General features: G+C 41.7%; 1 protein-coding gene across 1 annotated transcript in view; it reads left to right on the forward strand.

Moving 5' to 3' along the window:
• The window catches only part of LACTB2 (lactamase beta 2), a 67,002-nt gene that overhangs the window by 41,230 nt on the left and 3,559 nt on the right, over positions 1 to 22,213 (forward strand). The window contains exons 4-5 of the mRNA XM_033934827.1: positions 12,107 to 12,285; positions 17,244 to 17,392. Of these exons, the coding sequence (XP_033790718.1) occupies positions 12,107 to 12,285; positions 17,244 to 17,392 (328 nt within the window). The remainder of the gene's footprint in view (positions 1 to 12,106; positions 12,286 to 17,243; positions 17,393 to 22,213) is intronic.

The following is a 22,213-nucleotide window of genomic DNA, read 5'->3' on the forward strand; positions in this document are numbered from 1 at the left end:
AAAAGCCTCCAGAAAACTTCAGAACCAAACTCTCCATTTTATTTTTATCCAAATCTTTTGTTGATTGATTTCCCAAAAATCTACATGACAATTATATAGTCCAGGTTGTTCAAGCTAATTTGTTTTAGATAGACATTGGCTCAGAATTTGACAAGAAATTCTTAGCGAAATCAGGCACAAACAACAGTTTGGACCCCTTATAATTTAAATTTCTGTCAGCTTTGGCTAAGTTTAAAATATCTAAAGCCTGCTGAAATCTCAGTAATTTAAAGATCAAAGATCTTGGTCTCACTTGACTTGCTGACCGTTTTAATGGAATCCTGTGTGCTCGTTCTATTTCTAGGGGATGTTTTAAGTTTAACTGCAGTAGTTTAGGCAGAAGGTTTTCTAGAAATTGGACAGCATTACCCCCTTCCAAATTTTCATAATCCAATAATTTTTATATTCTTTCTTCTGCCTCTATTTTCATATTCTTCAAGTTGTTTCTTTAGTTCCTTCACAGTTAAAATGTCATTTTTGCAACATATCTCAGAGAGTTCTAATCTCTCCATCTTGTCTTCTAAGGTTGTCATTCGCTTATTAGCTATTTCTATTTGCCGGTTTAAGTTTGACATTTCTTCTTTCACTTCAGTTATGCTGTTCGCATTATCTTGCAGCATCTGTTTTAAACACCGGAATTCAGCCATTATTTCCTTTTTACTTAAAACTTCCGTTTCATTTCCCGGAAGAGGAACCTTTGAAGGCGTCAACAGTTCTTGTTTTTGGCATTTCGCCGCGCCTCCTGCCATAAAAGCCGACTCATTTTAATTTTGCCGTGTACTAGCCACTAAATCTAACACAGCAGTAAGAGAAAAAGTCGGCGAAACCTTTCAATTTTGTCAAACTGTTGCCCGGGTTAGAGGAGCGTCGCGATCACTCCTCCATCTTATGCGCGCGCCAAGCCACGGCCCACTAGTTATCACATTTGATTCAACACGGGACAGCCCAAGGATGTTTCACAGATAACACCCTAGTGGGTGTATATATGTGACAGCTGGAGCAATAGGGGTGAGTCCCCATTGCTAGCTGTGTGACTGAGGGCTTCCCGTTCACCTTCACAAATTTTGTGCAGTAGTTTGTTGTTCGAGCTGTCTCTCCCCCTCACCCTTTTGTTTTTGGGGAGATTTTTTCTCCTGCATTGTATCCATCTTTGGCATTAACTTAACATTCAATTTTTCCATTTTTCTGCTTTATTCTCAAAATCTACTTTTCCATGTCTTACCTTCCCTTCCTCTCTCCCTCTCTCTCCTTCCCTCATTGTTTCCATGGTCTGACATCTCTCTCCTTTCCCCCTTTCCCCCCAGTAGTCCGACATCTCTCTCCTTCCCTCCCTCCTCCCAGTGGTCCGACATATCTCTCTCTTTCCTTTCCCCTTTCCCAATCTGGCATCTCTCTCCTCACCTTCCTATAATCTGGCATCTCTCTCTACTACTACTACTACTATTTCTATTGTGCTACGACTCCCTTCCTTCCCTTCTATTCTCTGGTCTGGTATCTCTCACTTCCTTTAGTCATCTCTCCTTCCCCCGTCCCCAGTGTAACATTTTTCTCTCTCTTCTTCCTTTCTTCCCCCTGCAATCTATTACCTTTCTCTTCCTCTCTGGCCCCGCTCCTAAGTCCAACATTTCTCCCTCCTTTCCACCAGTTCAACATTTCTTTCTCTCTTCCTCCTGCATGCTTCTCCTCTGGTCCTCCTTCCATCCCCCCCCCCCACCAACATCTCTCTCTCTCTCTCTCCCCCTCCATGAGTCCAACTTTTCACTCTCTGCCCTCTCCCACTTCCCAAGAGTGTAATATTTCTCCTTCCCTCCTTTCTGTCCTCCCCATCCATCTTGCCCTCTCCATGAGTCCAACACTTTCTGCCTCCTGCACGCTTTCTCTCTCTGTCCTTGCCTCTTCCCTTGAGTGGCATCCTTCCTTCCCACTCCCCAACCCATGTTTTGTCCCAATGCATCATTTCTCCCTCTCCTCCACCCCATGTCCATTTCTCCCTCTCTCTTCACTCACTCTTCCTGTAACAATTTTCCTTCCTTCCCTCCTCCCAACTCCACTCACAGCTAATATGCTCTCTCCCCATCCACCATCTCACCCTCCCCTCCAGTGTGTAGCACTTTTCCTTTCCCTCCCCTTCTACCAGATCCAGCAGCACCTCTTCTCCCTTCCCTTTCCCTGCCCCCTGTCCAGTAGCACCTCTTCCTTGCCCCATGTCTAGCAGTACCCCTTTCTCTCTTCAATCCTCCCCCTTCTCCCTTCCCTTTCCCTCCTCCCTTGTCCAGCAGTACTTCTCCCATAAGAACATAAGCAGTGCCTCTGCTGGGTCAGACCAGAGGTTCATCACGCCCAGCAGTCCGCTCATGCGGCGGCCCATCAAGTCCTGGACCTGTATAGTAATCCTCTATCTATACCCTTCTATCCCATTTTCCTTCAGGAAATTATCTAATCCCTTCTTGAACCCCAAAACCGTACTCTGTCCTATCACACCCTCTGGAAGCACATTCCAGGTGTTCACCACCCTTTGGGTGAAGAAGAATTTCCTAGCATTGGTTCTGAATCTGTCCCCTCTTAATTTTTCTGAATGCCCTCTCATTCTTGTAGTTTTTGAACGTTTGAAGAATCTTTCCCTCTCCACTTTCTCCATGCCCTTCATGATCTTCTAAGTCTCTATCATGTCCCCTGTAAGTCTCCGCTTCTCCAGGGAAAGAGCCCCAGTTTCTCTAATCTTTCAGCATATGAAAGATTTTCCATACCTTTTATCAAACGTGTCGCGGCGTTTTTGAGGATCCAAGATGGCGTTTGGCTGGACGCGCTGAGATGCCGCTCTGAAGATTTTTCTTCAAACAATTTTCAAACAAGTTTTCAGCGGTTCTTTTACTTACCCGATGCCTAAACGGAGGGGCCATAGCACCGCTGGTGCCTCGCGGCCCACGGCCACCCCCGCGGCTGGAGACATCGGGGAATTCATCAGGCGGATGCAGGGTATTTTTTCGGCGTCGGAGGGAGGCCCGCAGAGGAGTAGCGGCGTCGGTGAGGCCGTGGAAATTCCTCCGGGATTGGAGACATCTTTGAGCCCCGACGTTAGGGCGCCGCCCCCGCAACCTCAGCTAAGCAGCTCTCCAAGGGGTAAGGTAACCCCGGAGGTCGGGGTCTTGTCTTCCCCTGAGGCAAGTAGTCCATCACAGAGCCTGCTGACAGGAACTCCTATGGAGAGGAGCTCCTTTGAAGAAGCTGAGGGGGAATCATCTGAGAGGCGAGTTAACCTTCAGGGACAGCGTCAAGTTATTCAACTGGACGGTGAGCACTATGACTTTTCTTTACCTGTTATTTCTCTGGAAAAACCCTCAGAAGTAACTCTGGACTCACTATGGGATCTTATGGCCGGACTAGTGAAGACCATAAGTCCCAAACTTCAGTTAATTGAGGGGAAATTATCTCAACATTCTACTGAACTTAAAGAACTGAGAAAAGATATGACTGCCTCTAATTCCTCTGTTCAAAAGCTTGAACAAGATATTAAATCATCCAAACAATTACAGGAATCTTTAATGAAAGACAATATCAATCTTAGAAGAAAAATGGAGAATTTAGAAAATAACTCCAGATACAATAACTTAAGAATCATTAATTTTCCTAAGCTTCCACTGACACCTCCTAGAGAAATGTTTAAAAGATATTTTCTTGAAGTTTTGGGGGCCTCAGAAGATTCATTACCTCCTTTATCACGAGTCTATTATTTACCTAATAAGACTAAATTACCAAAAAAGCCGTCGGATCAAGGACTATTGGATGTATCAGAGTTATTGGAAAAATCAGATAAAGAGGTTGTAGAATTGAGTACTTTGATTATAACAGTAGCTCTCTCTATTGATAAAGTATGGTTGTTAAAACTGTTCTTTAAAAATAGACAGAAAGAATTTATGGGTTGTAAAGTACAGGTATTTCCTGATTTATCACGAGAGACGCAAAGGCGTCGACGTGAATTTCTTTTGTTGAAGCCAGGTGTTATATCTTTGGGTGCTACTTTTTATTTGCGACACCCTTGTAAATGTATAGTCCATCACCGATCAGTTAAATATGTTTTCTTTGAGCCTAATCAGTTGACTTCTTTTTTAGCGCTCTCCCGATTGGAGGTAGAAAAATCATAAGCTCTATGACTATTGGTTAATCCCAGCAATCAGCCTTCCAGCTAACTTTATAAAGAGTGTACATTAAGTTCAATTCTTTAATTTTGGCTTTATTTTATAAGAAATCTTGGATCCAAATTTGAGGACTTGAGCACTTTAGTTAATATATGATTTAATGTTATTGGAATGTTTCTTGCTTTATGTAGAATTGCTAATTTGCTTTCTGTACAAGGTATTCTTGATTATATGATTTGAAAATCAATAAATATATTTGAACATATCAAACGTGTCGCTCTTTTCTGAACCCTCTCGAGTATCGCCATATCCTTCTTAAGGTACGGTGACCAATATTAGAAACATAGAAAATGACGGCAGAAAAGGGCCTCGGCCCATCAAGTCTGCCCACTCTAATGACCCACCCCCCAACTTCACCTCCCAAGAGATCCCACATGCCTATCCCATCTTCTCTTAAAATCTGGTACGCTGCTGGCCTTGATCACTTGCAGTGGAAGTTCATTCCAATGATCAACCACCCTTTTGGTGAAGAAATACTTCCTGATGTCACCATGAAATTTCCCGCCCCTGATTTTCAGCGGATGCCCTCTTGTGGCTGTGGGACCTTTAAGAAAGAAGATATCATCTTCCACCTCGATACGGCCCGTGATATATTTAAACGTCTCAATCATGTCTCCTCTCTCTCTACGTTCCTCGAGTGAGTATAGCTGCAATTTACTCAGCCTTTCCTCATACGGGAGATCCTTGAGTCCCGAGACCATCCTGGTGGCCATTCGTTGAACCGACTCAACTCTCAGCACATCTTTTTGGTAATTTGGCCTCCAGAATTGTACACAATATTCCAGATAAGGTCTCACCATTGATCTGTACAATGGCATTATCACTTCGGGGTTCCGACTGACGAAACTTCTGCGGATACAACCCATCATTTGTTTAGCCTTGGAAGAAGCCTTCTCCACTTGGTTGGCAGTTTTCATATCTTCACTAATGATCACTCCTAAATCTCGTTCCGCTGCAGTCCTAGTCCTACATTCAGGGTGTAAGTTCTGCACAGATTTCTACTGCCAAGGTGCATGACCTTACATTTTTTAGCATTGAAGCTTAGCTGCCAAGTCGAGGACCAGTGTTCCAGTAAGAGTAAATACCGCGTCATACTGTCGGGCAAAGTGCTTTTACTTACTATGTTGCATAGTTTGGCGTCATCGGCGAATAATGTTATTTTACCTTGAAGCCCCTGAGTAACAGACAAGATTACCTTCAAAATGTTTTAGCACGAACTCTAAAGTTCTTATGCAGTTTATTTAAATTCATTCAGAGACTCTGACCTTACAAGTTGCTAAAATATTTGCAAAGACATTCTGGACTCATAAGATTTTGGAACAAAACAACAGACTTTATTTCAAATAACTTTACTGTAACTTACTTCATTTGAATTATGCTTCTGAACTTTACTTATGCATTTGCATATTCCCCTAGGCTCATTATGTCATCTTGTTAGCAACTGTATTTTCTTTATCATTGTCCTCATGCATTGTTAGGTCGCCTATGAATATGTTAAAGAGGATTGGGCACCATCGCCCAATATAACGGCAGGATAACTTCTTTCGTTCTGGTTGTAATACCTTTCTTGATAGTACCCAGCATTCTGTTCGCCTTCTAAGAGGCCGCTGCACACTGTGTCGATGGCTTCATTGTGTTGTCCACTATTACCCCCAAGTCCTTTTCTTGGGTACTTTCACCCATTACCAGCCCTCCCATCGTATAGCTGTATTTCGGGTTTCTGTTTCCTACATGCAAGACTTTACATTTCTCTACATTAAACTTCATCTGCCATCTCGTCGCCCACTCTTCTAGTTTGTTCAGGTCCCTTTGTAAATCTTCACAGTCCTCTTTAGTCCCAACTCCACTAAATAGTTTGGTGTCGTCTGCGAATTTTATTACTTCGCACTTCGTCCCTGTTTCTAGATCATTTATAAATATATTTAACTTGGTCACCCAGCTGCCGCTAGGATTAATTTAGACATTTCAATGATGCCGGCTGGCCTTGCAAAGTCCCTGAGCTCCCGGATGAAACCGCCAAAGGGGGGGGAGGAGTCACGCGCAGACAGAAATGCAATGGCAGCAGGAAGATGCTGCCGAGGTGTGTGTGTTCGCGTTCAGAGAGAAACGCGATGGCAGCAGGAAGATGCTGCCAGGGGAGGGGGGGGTTTGCGTGCAGAGAGAAACGCGACAGCAGCAGGAAGATGTAGCACTGGCACTACAGGAAGTGCCTTGCATAAGAACATAAGAATTGCCACTGCTGGGTCAGACCAGTGGTCCATCATGCCCAGCAGTCCGCTTCCGCAGCGGCCCTTAGGTAAAGGACCAGAGCCCTAACTGAGTCTAGCCTTACCTGCGTACAATCTGGTCTAGCAGGTACTTGTCTAACTTTGTCTTGATTCCCTGGAGGGTGCTTTCCCCTATGACAGCCTCCGGAAGAGCGTTCCAATTTTCCACCACTCTCTGGGTGAAAAAGAACTTTGTTACGTTTGCAGCGAGAGGCAAGTCAGCTGGCTGGCGCTTCTCTTCCTCCTCTGTGAGCCGCAACACACTTGGAATCTCAGGAGGCACACAAGTGTGCCATGGCACACAGTTTGCATTACACTGATCTAGAACTTTGGCTATGTCAGTGGCAATGAAATGCCTGGCATGCTTGAGAGTCTTTGATATGAACATCACCCTTCAAGACAGATTAGCTAATATTCCCTGTTTGAGAGAAGAGCTTTTTGGTGATTCCATTGAGGTGGCCACACAAAAGCTTAACTGATCATGAAAAGAATTGGAATGCGTTGGTTAAAACCAAGTCTAAGCCTCCCTTGGCTTCTCAGTCATCTAAACCTTCTTCATACCAGAGGCGTTTTTCTGCCAAACCTGTTATCTCTCCTCTGCTTCAGCAGAAGAAGCAAAAGCAACAGCGACCTCAAAAGTCTCAACCAGGAGCTCCTCAAAAACCTACTCAGTCTTTTTGACAGGCTCATGAAGAGCATAGCTGCTGTTCCTCTCTCTCAGCCAGTTGGAGGTCGGCTCCAATTATATCATCCACGTTGGGCACTGATAACAACAGATCTTTGGGTTCTCAAAGTCATTTAGAATGCTTTGAATCAGACTGTGGGAGGGAGCCATTTTAAGCAGACTCCCCTTAGTAATTTATTTTATTTATTTATTTAATTCATTTTTTATCCCATACATACAATTAACAGGTTACAATTTGCCATAGTTATAGTATGTTTTTTGATACAAGTTTTTTTTATCCTAACTTGATACATACTAGGGATCTAATACCAATATACAATTTACAGGTTGAATTTGCCATAGTTACAGTTCAAGATGTTTCAACACTATAATAATGGGTGATTTCAATTACACCAATACTGACTGGTTAAATGTTACATTGGGGAGTGCTAGGAAGGTAAGATTCCTAGATGTCATAAATGACTGCTTCTTGGAGCAACTAATCCGGGAACCGACAAGATGGGATGCTATTATAGATTTAGTCCTTAGTAGAATGCAAGAAATAGTACAGGAGTTAACTGTATTGGGTCTGCTAGGAAACAGTGATCATAACGTGATCAAATTTGAGCTGATACTGGGAGAAACGTCGCAAAAGAAATCTACTGTAGGGGTGTTTCGAAAGGGTGACTATGATAAAATGAAGAAAATGGTTAAAAAGAAGCTAAAAGGATCAGTTGCAAAGGTTAGGACTGTAAACCAGGCGTGGATGTTATTTAAAAATACCATTGTGGAAGCCCAGACCAAATGTATACCACGTATCAGCAAAGGTGGAAAGAAGAGAAAACGAGAGCCAGCGTGGTTAACAAGTGAAATGAAAGAGGCTATTAGAGCCCAAAAAAATCATTTAAAGAATGGAAAAAGAATCCAAATGGAGAAATTAAGAAGATACACAAGCATTGGCAAGTTAGATGCAAAGCATTGATAAGACACAGCTAAGAAAGAATATGAAGAGAAACTTGCAAAAGAGGCAAAAACTCATAGCAATTTTTTAGGTACATCAGAAGCAGAAAACTTGTGAGGGAATCTGTAGGACCTTTGGATGATCAAGGAGTAAAAGGGGTGCTCAGGGAGGATAAGGTCATAGCGGAAAGACTGAATGAATTCTTTGCTTCTGTCTTTACGGAAGATGTAAGAGATCTACCTGAACTGGAAATGGTTTTCAAGGGTGATGATGTGGAAGAACTGAAAGAAATCTCAGTGAATCTGGAAGATGTACTAAGCCAAATTGATAAGTTAAAAAGTGATAAATTGCCAGGACCAGATGGTATACATCCCAGGGTACTAAAAGAACTCAAACATGAAATTGCAGACCTGCTAAAATCGTCTGTAATACCTGAAGATTGGAGGGTGGCCAATGTTACGCAGATTTTTAAAAAGGGCTCCAATGGAGATCTGGGAAATTACAGACCGGTAAGCCTCATTTCAGTGCCGGGCAAAATGGTAGAAACAATTATAAAAAATAAAATTGTGGAACACTTAGACAAACATAATTTAATGAGACGGAGTCAGCATGGGATCAGCTGAGGGAGATCTTGCCTTACCAATTTGCTTGACTTCTTTGAAGGTGTGAATAAACGTGGATAAAGATGAGCCGGTTGATATAGTGTATCTAGATTTTCTGAAAGCTTTTGATAAAGTTCCTCACAAGAGGCTCCTGAGAAAATTAAAGTGTCATGGGATAGGTGGCAAAGTTCAGTTGTGGATTAGGAATTGGTTATCAGATAGAAAACAGAGGATAGGGTTAAATGGTCATTTTTCTCAATGGAGGAGAGTAAATAGTGGAGTGTCGCAGGGGTCTGTACTGGGACTGGTGTTATTTAACTTATTTATAAATGATCTGGAAATTGGAACGACGTGAGGTGATTAAATTTGCAGATGACACTAAACTGTTCAAAGTTGTTAAAACACATGCGGATTGTGAAAAACTGCAGGCGGACCTTAGAAAATTGGAAGACTGGGCGTCCAAGTGGGAGATGAAATTTAATGTGGACAAATACAAAGTGATGCACATTGGGAAGAATAACCTGAATCACAGTTACCAGATGCTAGGGTCCACCTTGGGGATTAGCGCCCAAGAAAAGGATCTGGGTGTCATCGTAGACAATATGATGAAATCTTCCACCCAATGTGCAGCGGCAGCCAAAAAAGCAAACAGAATGCTAGGAATTATTTAAAAAGAGATGGTTAACAAGACTAAGAATGTTATAATGCCCCTGTATCGCTCCATGGTGCGACCTCATCTGGAATATTGCGTTCAATTCTGGTCTCCTTATCTCAAGAAAAATATAGTGGCGGTAGAAAAGGTTCAAAGAAGAGCAATCAAGATGGTAAAGGTGATGGCACTTCTCTTGTATGAGGAAAGACTAAAACGGTTAGGGCTCTTCAGCTTGGAAAAGAGACGGCTAAGGAGAGATATGATTGAAGTCTACAAAATCCTGAGTGCAGTAGAACGGGTACAAGTGGATCGATTTTTCGCTCCGTCAAAAATTACGAAACTAGGGGACACTCGATAAAGTTACAGGGAAATACTTTTAAAACCAATAGGAGGAAATATTTTTTCACTCAGAGAATAGTTAAGCTCTGGATCCAAGCAAGTGGGTCCTGTCCCCAAAGGTGTTTCAAGTGATAATGGAGTACTGGCGTAGACCTTGCTTCAACCTCAGGGCCGCAGCAGGAAACAAGAAAGTGGATCGCTTCTTCAGTCGACGATCTGAGCCCGGAATCAAGGGGCTCAACGCTCTGGTGCAGCCGTGGCCTCTGGAGATTCTCTGGTGTTTGTTCCTCCTTGACCAATGTTTGGCCAAGTCCTTCAGAGGATTGCAGCTCTTCCAAGTTGTGTCATTCTGGTGGCTCCAGATTGGCCTCGCAGAACATGGTACGCAGATTTGCTATGCCTGCACAGAGGTCACAGTCTTCGGCTGAGCATCTATCTGGACTTCTTCACATAGGGTCCGGTGTCCATGGACAATCCAGGTCCCTTTGCTCCTATAGCTTGGCTCTTGAGCATGCAGCCTTAGAGCAACAGAATATTCTGCTCTGAATGTGGATTCTCTTCTGAAGTCTACAAAGTCGTCTGCGGTATCGGCTTACGTTTCATACGTGGAAGGCCTTCCACGATTGGTGTGCACAGATTCAGGTGGACCCTTATTTAGCTCTGATCTCGCTAATTTTTGCCTTTCTTCAGGCTAATTTAGATAAAGGCCTTATAGTGGCTTCTCTTCAAGTCCTGTTTTAGATCCCAGAAGTGTTGGTCTTTCTTGGCATCTCCTCCTTTTTGAGCCTCTTCGAGATGTTACCCTCTTGAACTTAATGCTCAAGACCATTTTTTCTGGTTGCCATTACAGAGGCACGTTAGATGTCTTAACTGCGGGCTTTGTCTTGCAGGGACCCTTTCCTCCATATTTCGGAGATGAGGGTTTTCCTTCGGACGGTGCTTTCCTGCTTGACGAACATGGTTTCAATTTTCCCTGGCAATCAGGATGTGTGTTTGCCTGACTTTCAGCCAACAGGTTGCCAGTTTCAAGTTCGCCTGTTGAAGAAGCTTGATGTATGCAAAGTTCTTCTGCATTACTTGGAGGTCACCAACGAGTTTCATCTCGTTGACCATTTGTTTATGCTGACCCATTCCGTTAAGCGGGGCACTCCACTTCCAAGGCCATGATTTCCAGCTGGATCCAGGGCCATTTCATCAGTTTAACATTCTTGTGGGGTCAGTCTCCTGTTTCTATCAAGGCACATTCTACCAGAAGTGTGGCCTCTTTGTGGGCCACAGCTAGATCTATCTCCCTTGTGGAGATTTACAGGCTGGCGACAGGGTCTTTTCTTCACATGTTTGCCAAGTTCTACAGAGTGGATGTGGCAGCAAGACAGGACTCCGCCTTGGGGATCCTCGGTCTTACAGGTCAATGCAACAAGCCCACCCTAATTTTTTGGGAGGACTGCTTTTGTACATCCCTACTGTCTCGAATATCTCACCTATTGCACTGGAAAAAGAGATTATGTACTTACCCTGGTAAGCTCTTTTCCAGTAGATAGGTGAGACATTCTAGACTCCCACCCAGTATTTACTATGCCTGTTTACAGTGTTCAGTCTGTTTATGCTTCTCCAAGCTGTTTCTTGGATGCCTATCAGCCTTGAGGGATGGAAATAATTTGAATATATGTTTCCATTTATTTGGGAGTGGTTTCTCAGCTTCTTTGAAGCCAGTGTTAGCATTTCACTTAAAAGTTGATTGAATTATTAAGCAGAACAATTGGTTTGAGCCTGTTGCTACAGGTGCCTCCACTTCACGTGTATTGGGTGGTTCTCCATGCTTGGGTACTAACTGTAGAGGGAGCTAAACATCCCAGTGAAGTACTATAGAGGCAGAGTGGATTCCTTCTGCAGCCATATGACTAAAGGGAAATAACCCTACTGTCTAGAATGTTTCACTATCTATTGGAAAAGAGCTTGCCAGGGTAAGTACATTTAATCTCTTTTTATCACACTTGAAATATACTTTTTGGGAACCCTCTCACCTAACCACCATTTGGTTGCTAAGGGTTTTCTAGGGCACACTCTACTGAAGGGAGTGCCTGACTAGGAGTTGGGGCGATAAAGTAATCTGTTCACTAAATAACATATGTCCTATTTTCTTTGATTCTTGTTTTCTTTTATTTCCCCTTTGATTTTATTGTATTGCATCCCTTTACATGGTGAACTTGAGCTAAGATTTTGTGGCCTTTGTTAGATATATTTATTGCCTTTTTTGTTTTGATCCCTTTTAACTTCGATTTTCTGTACAAGTATTTGCTTGATTCTGTATTAAAATATCATAAGCTGTTTTAAATAATAAATATAAAGTAATATATTGCTATTTGGTTTTCTCTCACCTGAACAGAGCTTTGTACACACCAGGGCACACTGATGACCACATGGCTTTGGTTTTATTAGAAGAAAACGCTATATTTTCTGGAGACTGTATTCTTGGAGAAGGAACAGCTGTGTTTGAGGACCTGTATGACTATATGAAATCCTTAAAGAAGCTGCTAGAAATGAAATCTGACATAATATATCCAGGTATACTGGTATACTGCTTGTGTTCAATTGCTGCACATTGTTTTCAAGTCCAAGGCAAATCTACATGAACAAAAATGTTTTGTGGCACCCCAGCCTCTGTGGAGCAAGCAGTTGAAACAAAAGAAGAGCCAAGGAAGTACTGAAAGTAACCAGTCATATCTCTGTTCCTCTCCTTCCTCCTTCTCTCTGCCTTTCTCATATGACCTATGGAATGCCTGCTTAACAGATTTACCTTCATCTATGACCTCTTTATATCATCCGCTTTGAACCGCAAGGTAATGGCAGAATAAAAATCACTAATGTAATGTATTATCTCAAACTGTCCACTTGCTAGCACTAACTGAGACCTGGATCTGCCCCGAAGACTGTTCTTCAACAGCTGCCCTGTATCATGGAGACTATCTTTTCTGACATATACCTTGCCCAGTTGGTCGTGGAGGTGCTGTTGGGCTGTTATTCTCACCATCTTGTAGATATCAACCCCTTCTTCTGCCTCAATCTCACTCCTCTTCCTCCTTTGAATTCAACTTCATCCATTTATTTGCTCCTCTGCCTCTCCGAGTAGCAGTCATTTACCATCCCCCTAATAAGTCCTTCTCTTCTTTCCTCAGACTTTGGCTCGCCTTCTTTCTCAAACCCTCATTTCCCTCCCTCATCCTTGGACTTCAACATCCATGCTGATGACCCCTCTAACTCCTATAATTCAAGGTTTCTCACATTAACATCCTCATACAATCTCCAGCTATGTTCTACCACCCCACCAGAATGGCCACTGCCTTGGCCTAGTCTTCTCCAACTGCTCTACCACCAGATTCTGCACCTCAACTCTTCCCCTCTCTGATCATCATCTGTTAACCTTCACAACTTTTAAAACTAGAATCATTGGGGCAAGGTAATCAAAGCCCCCAGGTGAATATAAGCCCTCAGATAAGTGAAAAGGGGGCAATGTCTGGAAAGCTGTATATACCAATGCTTGAAGTATGAGAAATAAGGTTCTGGATCTGGGGATCTTGATAGAAGAGGCTAAGTTGGATTTAGTGGCTATCACAGAGTCGTGGTTCACAGAGAACCATGACTAGGATTTAGTTATACCGGGCTATAATCTATTCAGGAAAGACGGTAGGAAGAAAAAGAGGGGGGAATGGTATATCACAACTCTGTGATATGTGGTATACCACGACTCTGTGATATGTTATATCACAGAGTCGTGGTTCACAGAGAACCATGACTAGGATTTAGTTATACCGGGCTATAATCTGTTCAGGAAAGACAGGGTAGGACGAAAAAGAAGGGGAATGGTGTTGTATGTTAAAGATCATATTAAAGCCATGCAATTGTAGGATTTGCAGGGTAAGGCAGAGGCATTATGGGCCAAACTGGAAAGAGAGAATGGAAAATTTATTTACATTGGTGTGATATACAAGCCTCCTTCACAGACAGAAGAAGTGAACAGAGATTTAATAGTAGAAATTCAGAATATAGCTGTAAAAAGGGAAATACAGTAAAACCTTGGTTTGCGAGCATAATTTGTTCCAGAAGCATGCTTGTAATCCAAAGCACTCATATATCAAAGCGAATTTCCCCATAGGAAATAATGGGAACTCAGAACGATTCGTTCCACAACCCAAAAACTTTAATACAAAATACTATACGTACTTGTATTGCAAGCCCTCGCTCATTTAGAACAGTCACTACACTCCTGCAGCGTCAGATAGAGACAAACCATCGGCTCAGTTGTGATGATGTGACGCGTGTATACTGTATGAACTCGTATTGCATGACTTTGCTTGCTTAGAACAGTCACTACACTCTTGAAATGTCAGAGAGAGAAGAGCCATTGGCTCCATTGTGATGATGTGTGTATACTGTATATACTTGTATTGCAAGACCTTGCTTGTATATCAAGTTAAAATTTAATCAAATGTTTTGCTTGTCTTGAAAAACACTTGCAAACCAAGTTACTTGCAATCCAAGGTTTTACTGTATTACTAATAGGTGATTTAAACATGCCAGATATTGATTGGGGTATCCCTATAGTGGGGTCTTCTAGAAGTACAGAGATCCTGGATTCTCTACAAGGAGCACTGTTCCAGCAGTTGGTAATGGACCCCACATAGGATGGGGCCCCACTTGACTTAGTACTTACAAATGGGGAAAGTGTTTCTGATGCTGGTGTATTAAGGATTTCACTTCCAATGTTGCCAAATATTTGTGATGGCAACTGGATTAATGCGGAAGTGTGTTGAGAATGCAACAATGTGGTGATAAGAAGGACACCAGTGTGTTAAGCCAAGTAGAGATTGGTTTTCTTTCCCTATGTACAGTTGTGGACTTGTTTCCCTGTTTGAAAGCTACATTTTTGTTAAGTGGAGTTTTTTGCCTATGACAATAGAGTGAGCAGCTAAAAATCCAAGTAGGATTGCCGTTTTCAGTTTCAAAGGTTTGAGGCATTTTCTGCACATTTTTTCTCCACATTTTGTTAAATGTGCATTTCTTGAGGATGCTTCCACCGCTGGCTGATAGCATTATATTTATATTTATTAGAATATAAAATTGTTATCATTTAGTTGGTTCTTGTGAGGCTTTTTTATTCGAAAGATAGCAACTCATCACAGGTTTGTGATTCTAGTGGTATCGGATTGGCCAAGTTGGCTGTGGTACACAGATATAGCGCGGCTACACGAGATAGCTGTCTCAAGATACCTGTGTTTGCAACACTTCAGTCACAGGAACAAAAGGATCCAGAATCCTATGGTCTTACGGCGTGGTTCTTGAACATGCAACCTTAGCTCAGAAAAGTTATTCAGAACTGATTTTAGCTACCTTTCTAAGGTCCAATAAGCCAGCGATTGTCATGGCTTATGCTAAGTATTAAAAGACCTTTCAGCGCTGCAGCACTGTTGTGATCTGAAGGTAGTGCCTTACATGGAGCCCATATCCATAGTCCTGCTGTTTCTTCAGGATTGTCTTGAACAGAGCTTAGTGGTTGGTTTGCTCAAGGGGCAAGTAGTAAACCTCTCCTGCTATTGAGCGGAGAAAGGATCTTTAGCGTCCCTTCCGAAATTGACAGATTCTAGGAATGAGCTTTGCGCTGTATCCTCCTGTGCAACAACCATTTATTTAATTCCTACGTGGAATCTTAAGATTGTTCTAGTGGCTCTCTGTAAGGCCCAGTATGAATCTTTATAGAATGCGTCATGGAGGGATCTTTCAGTTCCTGGTGGCTATTTCTCGGCATGAAGGGTTTTGGAGCTCCATACTCTATCATGCAGGGAATTTTTTTTCTCAGATCCACAGAAGCGGGTATGATTCTTTATATGGTGCTTTCCTTATGACCAAAAATGTTCTTGGCTTTTTATATAAATCAGGAAGTCCGGCTCCCGGTGTTCTATGTAAATCAGGAAGTTCGGCTCCCGGCGTTCTATGCCACAAGCATCAAGAAACTGGGCAAAGTATTGGCATTGCTGGATGTCAGGAGATTCTCCTTTATCTCGAGATGACAATAATTTTCATCTCTCAGCCTGTTTTGGTATTAACCAACCTTACCAAACAGAGAAAACAGCCTCGAAGGTGACTATTTCCAGACGGTTTTGCAATGCTATTGCCTCTGTGTGCATTGGCTGTGGTAAACAACCACCGATTATGGGCAGAGTCCCGGGCAGTTCTACCCAAAGAGATTTGTAGGGCAGCTACATGGTCCACTCTCCATACCTTTACATACTTTTACAGAGTGGACATGGTGGCACAAATGAGCCCCACTTTTGGGCCCTTGGTACTCACAGCAGGCTCATCTGCCCTATATTCAGGGGACTGCTTTGGTACATCCCATTAGTCAGGACTCTTGTCCCACCTGCACTGGAAGGGAAGATTAAGTTCTTACCTTGATAATCTTCTTTCCTGTAAGGAAGGACAGAAGTCCTGACACCTGCCCTGTCATGTTCGTGTTAGCCTGCTGACTGTCTTAGACAGGGATGTATGTTAGGGATATATGTTTCCTAATATTTGCCTTAGAGCAGCCAAGTGAGTAAGAACATAACATAACCTTTGCAGTTTGATGCAGTTAACAATATAAAGTAAACCTTTCAAATACTTCTCATACAAATACATTTTAAGCAATTTCCTAAAATGTAAATAAGAATTTGAAATCAGTAACAATGGACGCAAATCTGCCTCCCAATTTGTGGCTTGATGAGAGAGCAAACGATGCACCTGTCAAACAAATATAATACATGATGTGATAATTCACTATAGTAAAGCCCATGGGATAGCTTATAACAGCTGTACATAAAGGTTAGTGCTGGTTGCACACAGGTAGGTGGAGTATTTGGGTCCACCTTTGCATTGAGTTTCATGCTGTTTAATTAATTGTCTATATTTAAGAGCTGAAAAGGCTTGATTTGGTTGGGGAGTTTCTTGTGCTTTCCTTGTTATTTCTCCTTTTTAGGGGCGATCAACAACTTTGGTATGAACTGAGGAGATGGGACACTACCCAATGACACAAGGAGGTGGAGTTGAAACATGTAGATGATGCCTTCTGCAATCTTCACGAGTAAACAGAAAAACCCTTCTTACAGAAAAGAAGATTATCGCGGTAAAAATCTAATCTTTTCTTCGTTTCATAAAAGACAGAAAAACTGGCTATTTGGTAGATGTGTTTAGGTGGCTTAGAATGTTGTAACCAACATGCTTATATTTTTGCTTTGAGTGTTGTAATCAATAAGCTTATACTTCTGTTTATGTAAACTTCATTGAGCCTTTTCTGGGATGAAGCAGTCAGTAAGCACCATGTTGATATTGGCATATACACAGATACTTATTGCCATATTATAAGCTTTCCCTCCAGAAAGTTAGTTAAAAGAAAAAAGTAATTTATTCACTTGTATATTATTACATTTCAGTCACTTGCACAATGTAATTTGTATTATTTTCTTGGGTTTTTTACATTTATTTTTACTTAGGACATGGTCCCATGGTCCTTGGTGCTCAAGCTAAAATTCAAGAATATATTTCTCACAGAAATGCACGCGAAGAACAGATATTAAATGCTTTCCAGGACAATCAAGGCAAATCTTTCACATCTATGGAGCTTGTAAAAATTGTATACAAGGTAATTAAGCCAGTATGTAGCAAGATAGATGTTTCAAGCTGAATGAGTAGGAGAACTGAATAAGTGTTCTTCAAGGACAAGCAGGGCATAGTATTCTTGCATGTGGGTGATGTCCCCGAAGGAACCCCAGTACAGATGCTTCTCAGGGTTCTGCAGCTTCTAGAAGCCTTTGGCAAGTCCCTTTCCACCTGCCTGAGTCATGCAGGACCTTCAATTTCACTTTCTCCATGGAGCTGAGACAACGTGTTTTCTATCGCTGAGAGGAGAATTTGCCTTCCTGTCTAGTAGTTCTAGTAGCAAGTAGAGCAGGCCTTTTTTTCTTAATATTTAATCCCTTTCCTATTATTTTCTGTTTTTCACACACTTTATTTCTTTAATTTTTTTGTGCTTTGCAGCCACTTTGGGCCTGATTCTATAAACATGCTTTAACTCCTAGATACCACTTGGCACGGTTGTAAATTGCTAGGCACCATTTACAGAATCATGCCTACTGGTGCCTAGCTTGTATCCTAATGTTAGGCGCTGGTATATTAGGCCATACTCAAATAAGAAACCTCCTCCTTTATTTCTGCAACCATCAGCCTCAAAAATTGCTAATTTTTTCGATCAGAAAATAAAGGATATCAGATCGAACCTAGGACAATCCATACCCATACAATCTCTGGATTCCTGAGACCAGACAAATCTATTATCTTTCAGCACTCTTTCTAATTTTAAATCTCCTTCATTACCAGAGCTCCTCAAAGTCCTTCCAATCAATAAACGCCCCTAATAACTCAACAGAAAGCATCCCTCCTTCAATTCTAAAAAAATTCTTTCCTTTTTTCGGTCCATTCATTCTGGAAATGATAACAAAAAGTCTCACTTCTAATCTCGTTCCAAAAGCTTGGAAATCTGCTTTAGTCTTTCCAAAAATAAAAAACCAAAATCTAGACAACACTCAGCCAGCAAACTTTCGTCCCATTGCCAACCCTCCTTTCATTTCTAAACTTAGAAAAAATCATACTGAATCAGCTCACAGAATTCCTCGACAAAACCAATGCACTACACCCATACCAAACAGGCTTCCGCTCCAACTACTCCACTAAATTATCTCTACTAGGCCTTACTTCTACTATACACTACTTCCATGATCACTGAAAATCCATCCTTCTTATCTTTCTAGACTTGTCAGCTGCCTTCGACAATGTTGACCACCACCTCCTTATCGACCGTCTCAGGAACTGCGGTATCACAGGTTCAGCCCTCTCATGGTTTACCTTTTATTTCAAAGATCGTAATTTCAAAGTCTACTTGAAAGAGAAAATCTCATCTCCCATTATTCAAACTTTCGGCGTTCCTCAAGGCTCTATTCTTTCTCCTTTACTATTCAATATTTTTCTTGCTCCTCTTCTCACTTTAGCTCAGTCCATTGGCTTTACTATCTTTGCTTATGCAGACAACATCCAATTTCTTCACCCTGTTGATTCTTTAAATATTAGCGAAATACAAGAAATTGACACCAAACTAGATAAAATCTGTGACTGGCTTCACATAAACAGACTTTCCCTTAACATCAATAAATCCTGTGATATACTCTTCCCAATCAGAAACAATGAAATGATAAATGGACAAATCTTTATTAAATCTTGTCCGATAAAAATGGAATCAAAAATAAAATTGCTCGGAGTTATTCTAGACATAGATTTAACCTTTCATGACCAGATAAGCTCTGTTGTAAAAGCCTGTTTCCACAAACTTCAGCTCATTCATTCCTTAACCTCAATTCTTGAAACTGATGCAATTACAACCCTCGTTCACTCACTGGTCATTTCTCATTTAGATTACTGTAACTCTATATATAACGGAACTACCCAAAAAGAATTACGTTGTCTGCAGCTCATTCAAAACACAGCAATTAAGCTTATCTATCAGGTTGGGAAATATGATCATGTCGCTCCTATTCTGCGAGAAGCTCACTAGCTGCCCATTACCCACGTATCACCTATAAAACTTTAATGCTGGTCTACAAAATCAAACTTTCGCGTCTCCCATCATTTATCGATAAACTTATCATCCCTTTTTGCCCTTCCCGGACTCTTATATCGGCTGATCAGAATCTACTGCCCATATCTTCAATCAAAGAATTCTATTACACTAGAAAAACTAATTTCTCCATTGTAGCTCCTACTTTATGGAACACTATGCCACTTCAACTCCGCCTTGAAAATTCACTCAACAAATTCAAGATTAAACTAAAAGCGTTTTTATTCAAAGACGCATACCATAGCATTTAAATATTTCTTCTCCAACAGCTAGCAAACTAAATATGAACCGCTTTTAAGAAGCGATCCCCTTTCCTGATGTGTTATCCTCCCCCTCTTTCCTCTCCTTTTAATTTGTTTTTTTAATTATGTAATTATTAACTTTCCCTTCCCCCTTCACCCTCAAGCTCATGTTTGTAGTTGTAATTTGTCCATTTAATGTTCACACTTCCCCTCCCCTTATAATAATTTATTTTTAACCTTTCATTTTTAACATTGTAAACCGGCCAGGTGTCCATCGATGGTTGGTATATTAAAATTAATAAACTTGAACTTGAACTCTAAAATGCCTAGGCCCTAACCATAAATCCTCTAATTGTTCTCTTTGTGTTCAAATGCAGAAGAGAACCCAAAAAAGTAGAGAGGCCCTTCGGCATACAGAAGTCCAGTTCATCAGCTTCTGGAGCTGCATTGAACACTGGAGACGCATTGATTTCAAAGAGGTCTCCCTCTGTCATGATATCAGGTGCCAATAGTACCCATTTGGGCCGGATGTTCTTGCACCCAGCACCAAGGTGTGGACCTTGTCGGCACTGAAGGACTCTGATGCTGAGCACCGAGCTAAGGCAAGAACCAACATCGGTGATCCTTGAAGCACGGTGCCAGGAGCTCCTGGGCTCCAGTGTTGACAGTATCTAGAAGTATTGGTGCCAAGAGGATTGCTACCCCTCCATTGAAGTGGTGCTGATGAGCCAGACTCCCCAAAGCCAGGATCCCACCTCATATTTGGATCTGACATCTTCACAGACTTTCTCAACACCAGAGGCATAGCAAGGGCAGACTAGAAGGGCCATTTGGCCTTTATCTGCCATCATGTTTCTATGTTTCTAAGGGTGAGAGGCGCCCAGGGCAGTTGCGCCTCACCCCTTCTCCACCCCTCACCCCCAGCCGCTCCTGCGCGCCCCTTCCTTTCCCTGTATCTCTTTAATGTTCCCAACACAAGCAGCAACCCCAACCTGCTGCTCGCGCCAGCTTCATCTCTTCCTCTGACATCACTTCCTAGGCACAGCAGCATATTGGGGTTGTTGCTCACACTGGGAACATTAAAGAGGTATGGGGAAGGGAAGGACCGTATGAGCACAGTAATGGGGCGGGGAAGGAACCGGGGGGGGGGGAGGCAGAGAGGAAGATGGATGCTCCCACAAACACAGCGCCCAGGGCGGACTGTCCCTCTTACTATGCCACTGCTCCACACCAATACTGGCCCTGCCTTTACTGATGCCTGCCTATGAGGAGTGGCTTTGGGTCATGTTACAAGAGAAAATGGGGTGCATCCAGAATTAGTGCAACACTAAGGCATTGAGGCATCGGCACTGACTGTGTTGTACTGCTCTACCTATCATCTTTTTACTACTACTACTACCTATTATTTCTGTAGCATTGCTAGATGTACACAGCACTGTACATTAAATACACAAGAGACAATCCCTACTTGACAGAGCTTACAATCTAATCAAAACAGGCAGATTACTGTTTTAGAGATCACAGTAAAATCAAAGATTCTTTGAACTCCTACTAGACAAACACTAACAGTCAAAGACCAAACAAACCTTTGGACAGATATAATATGAACTCTTCATTGTTCCTTTAGAACATCATAAGTCTTCTACATCCCTCAAAAAAAACCCCTTGGTATACATCAGAACTCCTATTACTTTGAAGACAATTGCGCTCTTCAGCGAGACGGTGGAGACGACACCATTCCCTCTCAGCACTGAACCAATACAAAGAAAAAGCATCCCTCTATAAAAGTTAATCCAAGAAGGAAAAAAGAAATATTATTCCAAACGTATTGCTAATGCCAACAATACCTCAGTCTTTTATGCAATAGTGAGATCACTTAGTCATGTGAAAAAATTAGGACACTCATGAAATAATCAGTTCTTTCTTAAGAAATGTTCACATATCGATGTCAAATTTTTTTATTTATCTCTGGAAAAGAAAGTGATGTAATTGCAGGTTAAAAAACTAAAATTTCCCTTGATTTACTCATGAAACAAAAGATATCCACATAAATGTATATTCTAACTGACAGCTGCATTCGATACTGTTGACCACTATCTACTGCTAAATAGACTTCAGAACATAGGCATTTCGGTAACAGTTTTAGATTGGTTTAAGTCATACTTTTCAGAACATTCTTATCAGGTTAATCTTGAAAACTGCACATCAAAACCATACACCAACAGCTTTGGAGTTCCACAGGCTTCAATACTTTCTCCAATCCTATTCAATCTGTTTCTATCACCATTATTAACCTTAGCTCAATCAATAGGTTTTACAGTCTTTACATATTCTGACGATATACAACTCATACACCACGTTCAAAAGCTTGATCCAGGAGAAATCCAAGAAATCAACCAAAAACTGGACAAAATTAGCCAATGGCTTAACAGTAACATGCTCTCACTGAATATCTCTAAACCAAAGCCATGCTCTTCCACTGCAATGAAAAGGGCAACTTAAAAACCCCAATCTGCATAAGATCAACACCACTTAAAATGAACACTACCATTAT

The sequence above is a fragment of the Geotrypetes seraphini genome, chromosome 2 (genome assembly GCF_902459505.1).
Source record: "Geotrypetes seraphini chromosome 2, aGeoSer1.1, whole genome shotgun sequence".
NCBI lineage: Eukaryota > Metazoa > Chordata > Amphibia > Gymnophiona > Dermophiidae > Geotrypetes > Geotrypetes seraphini.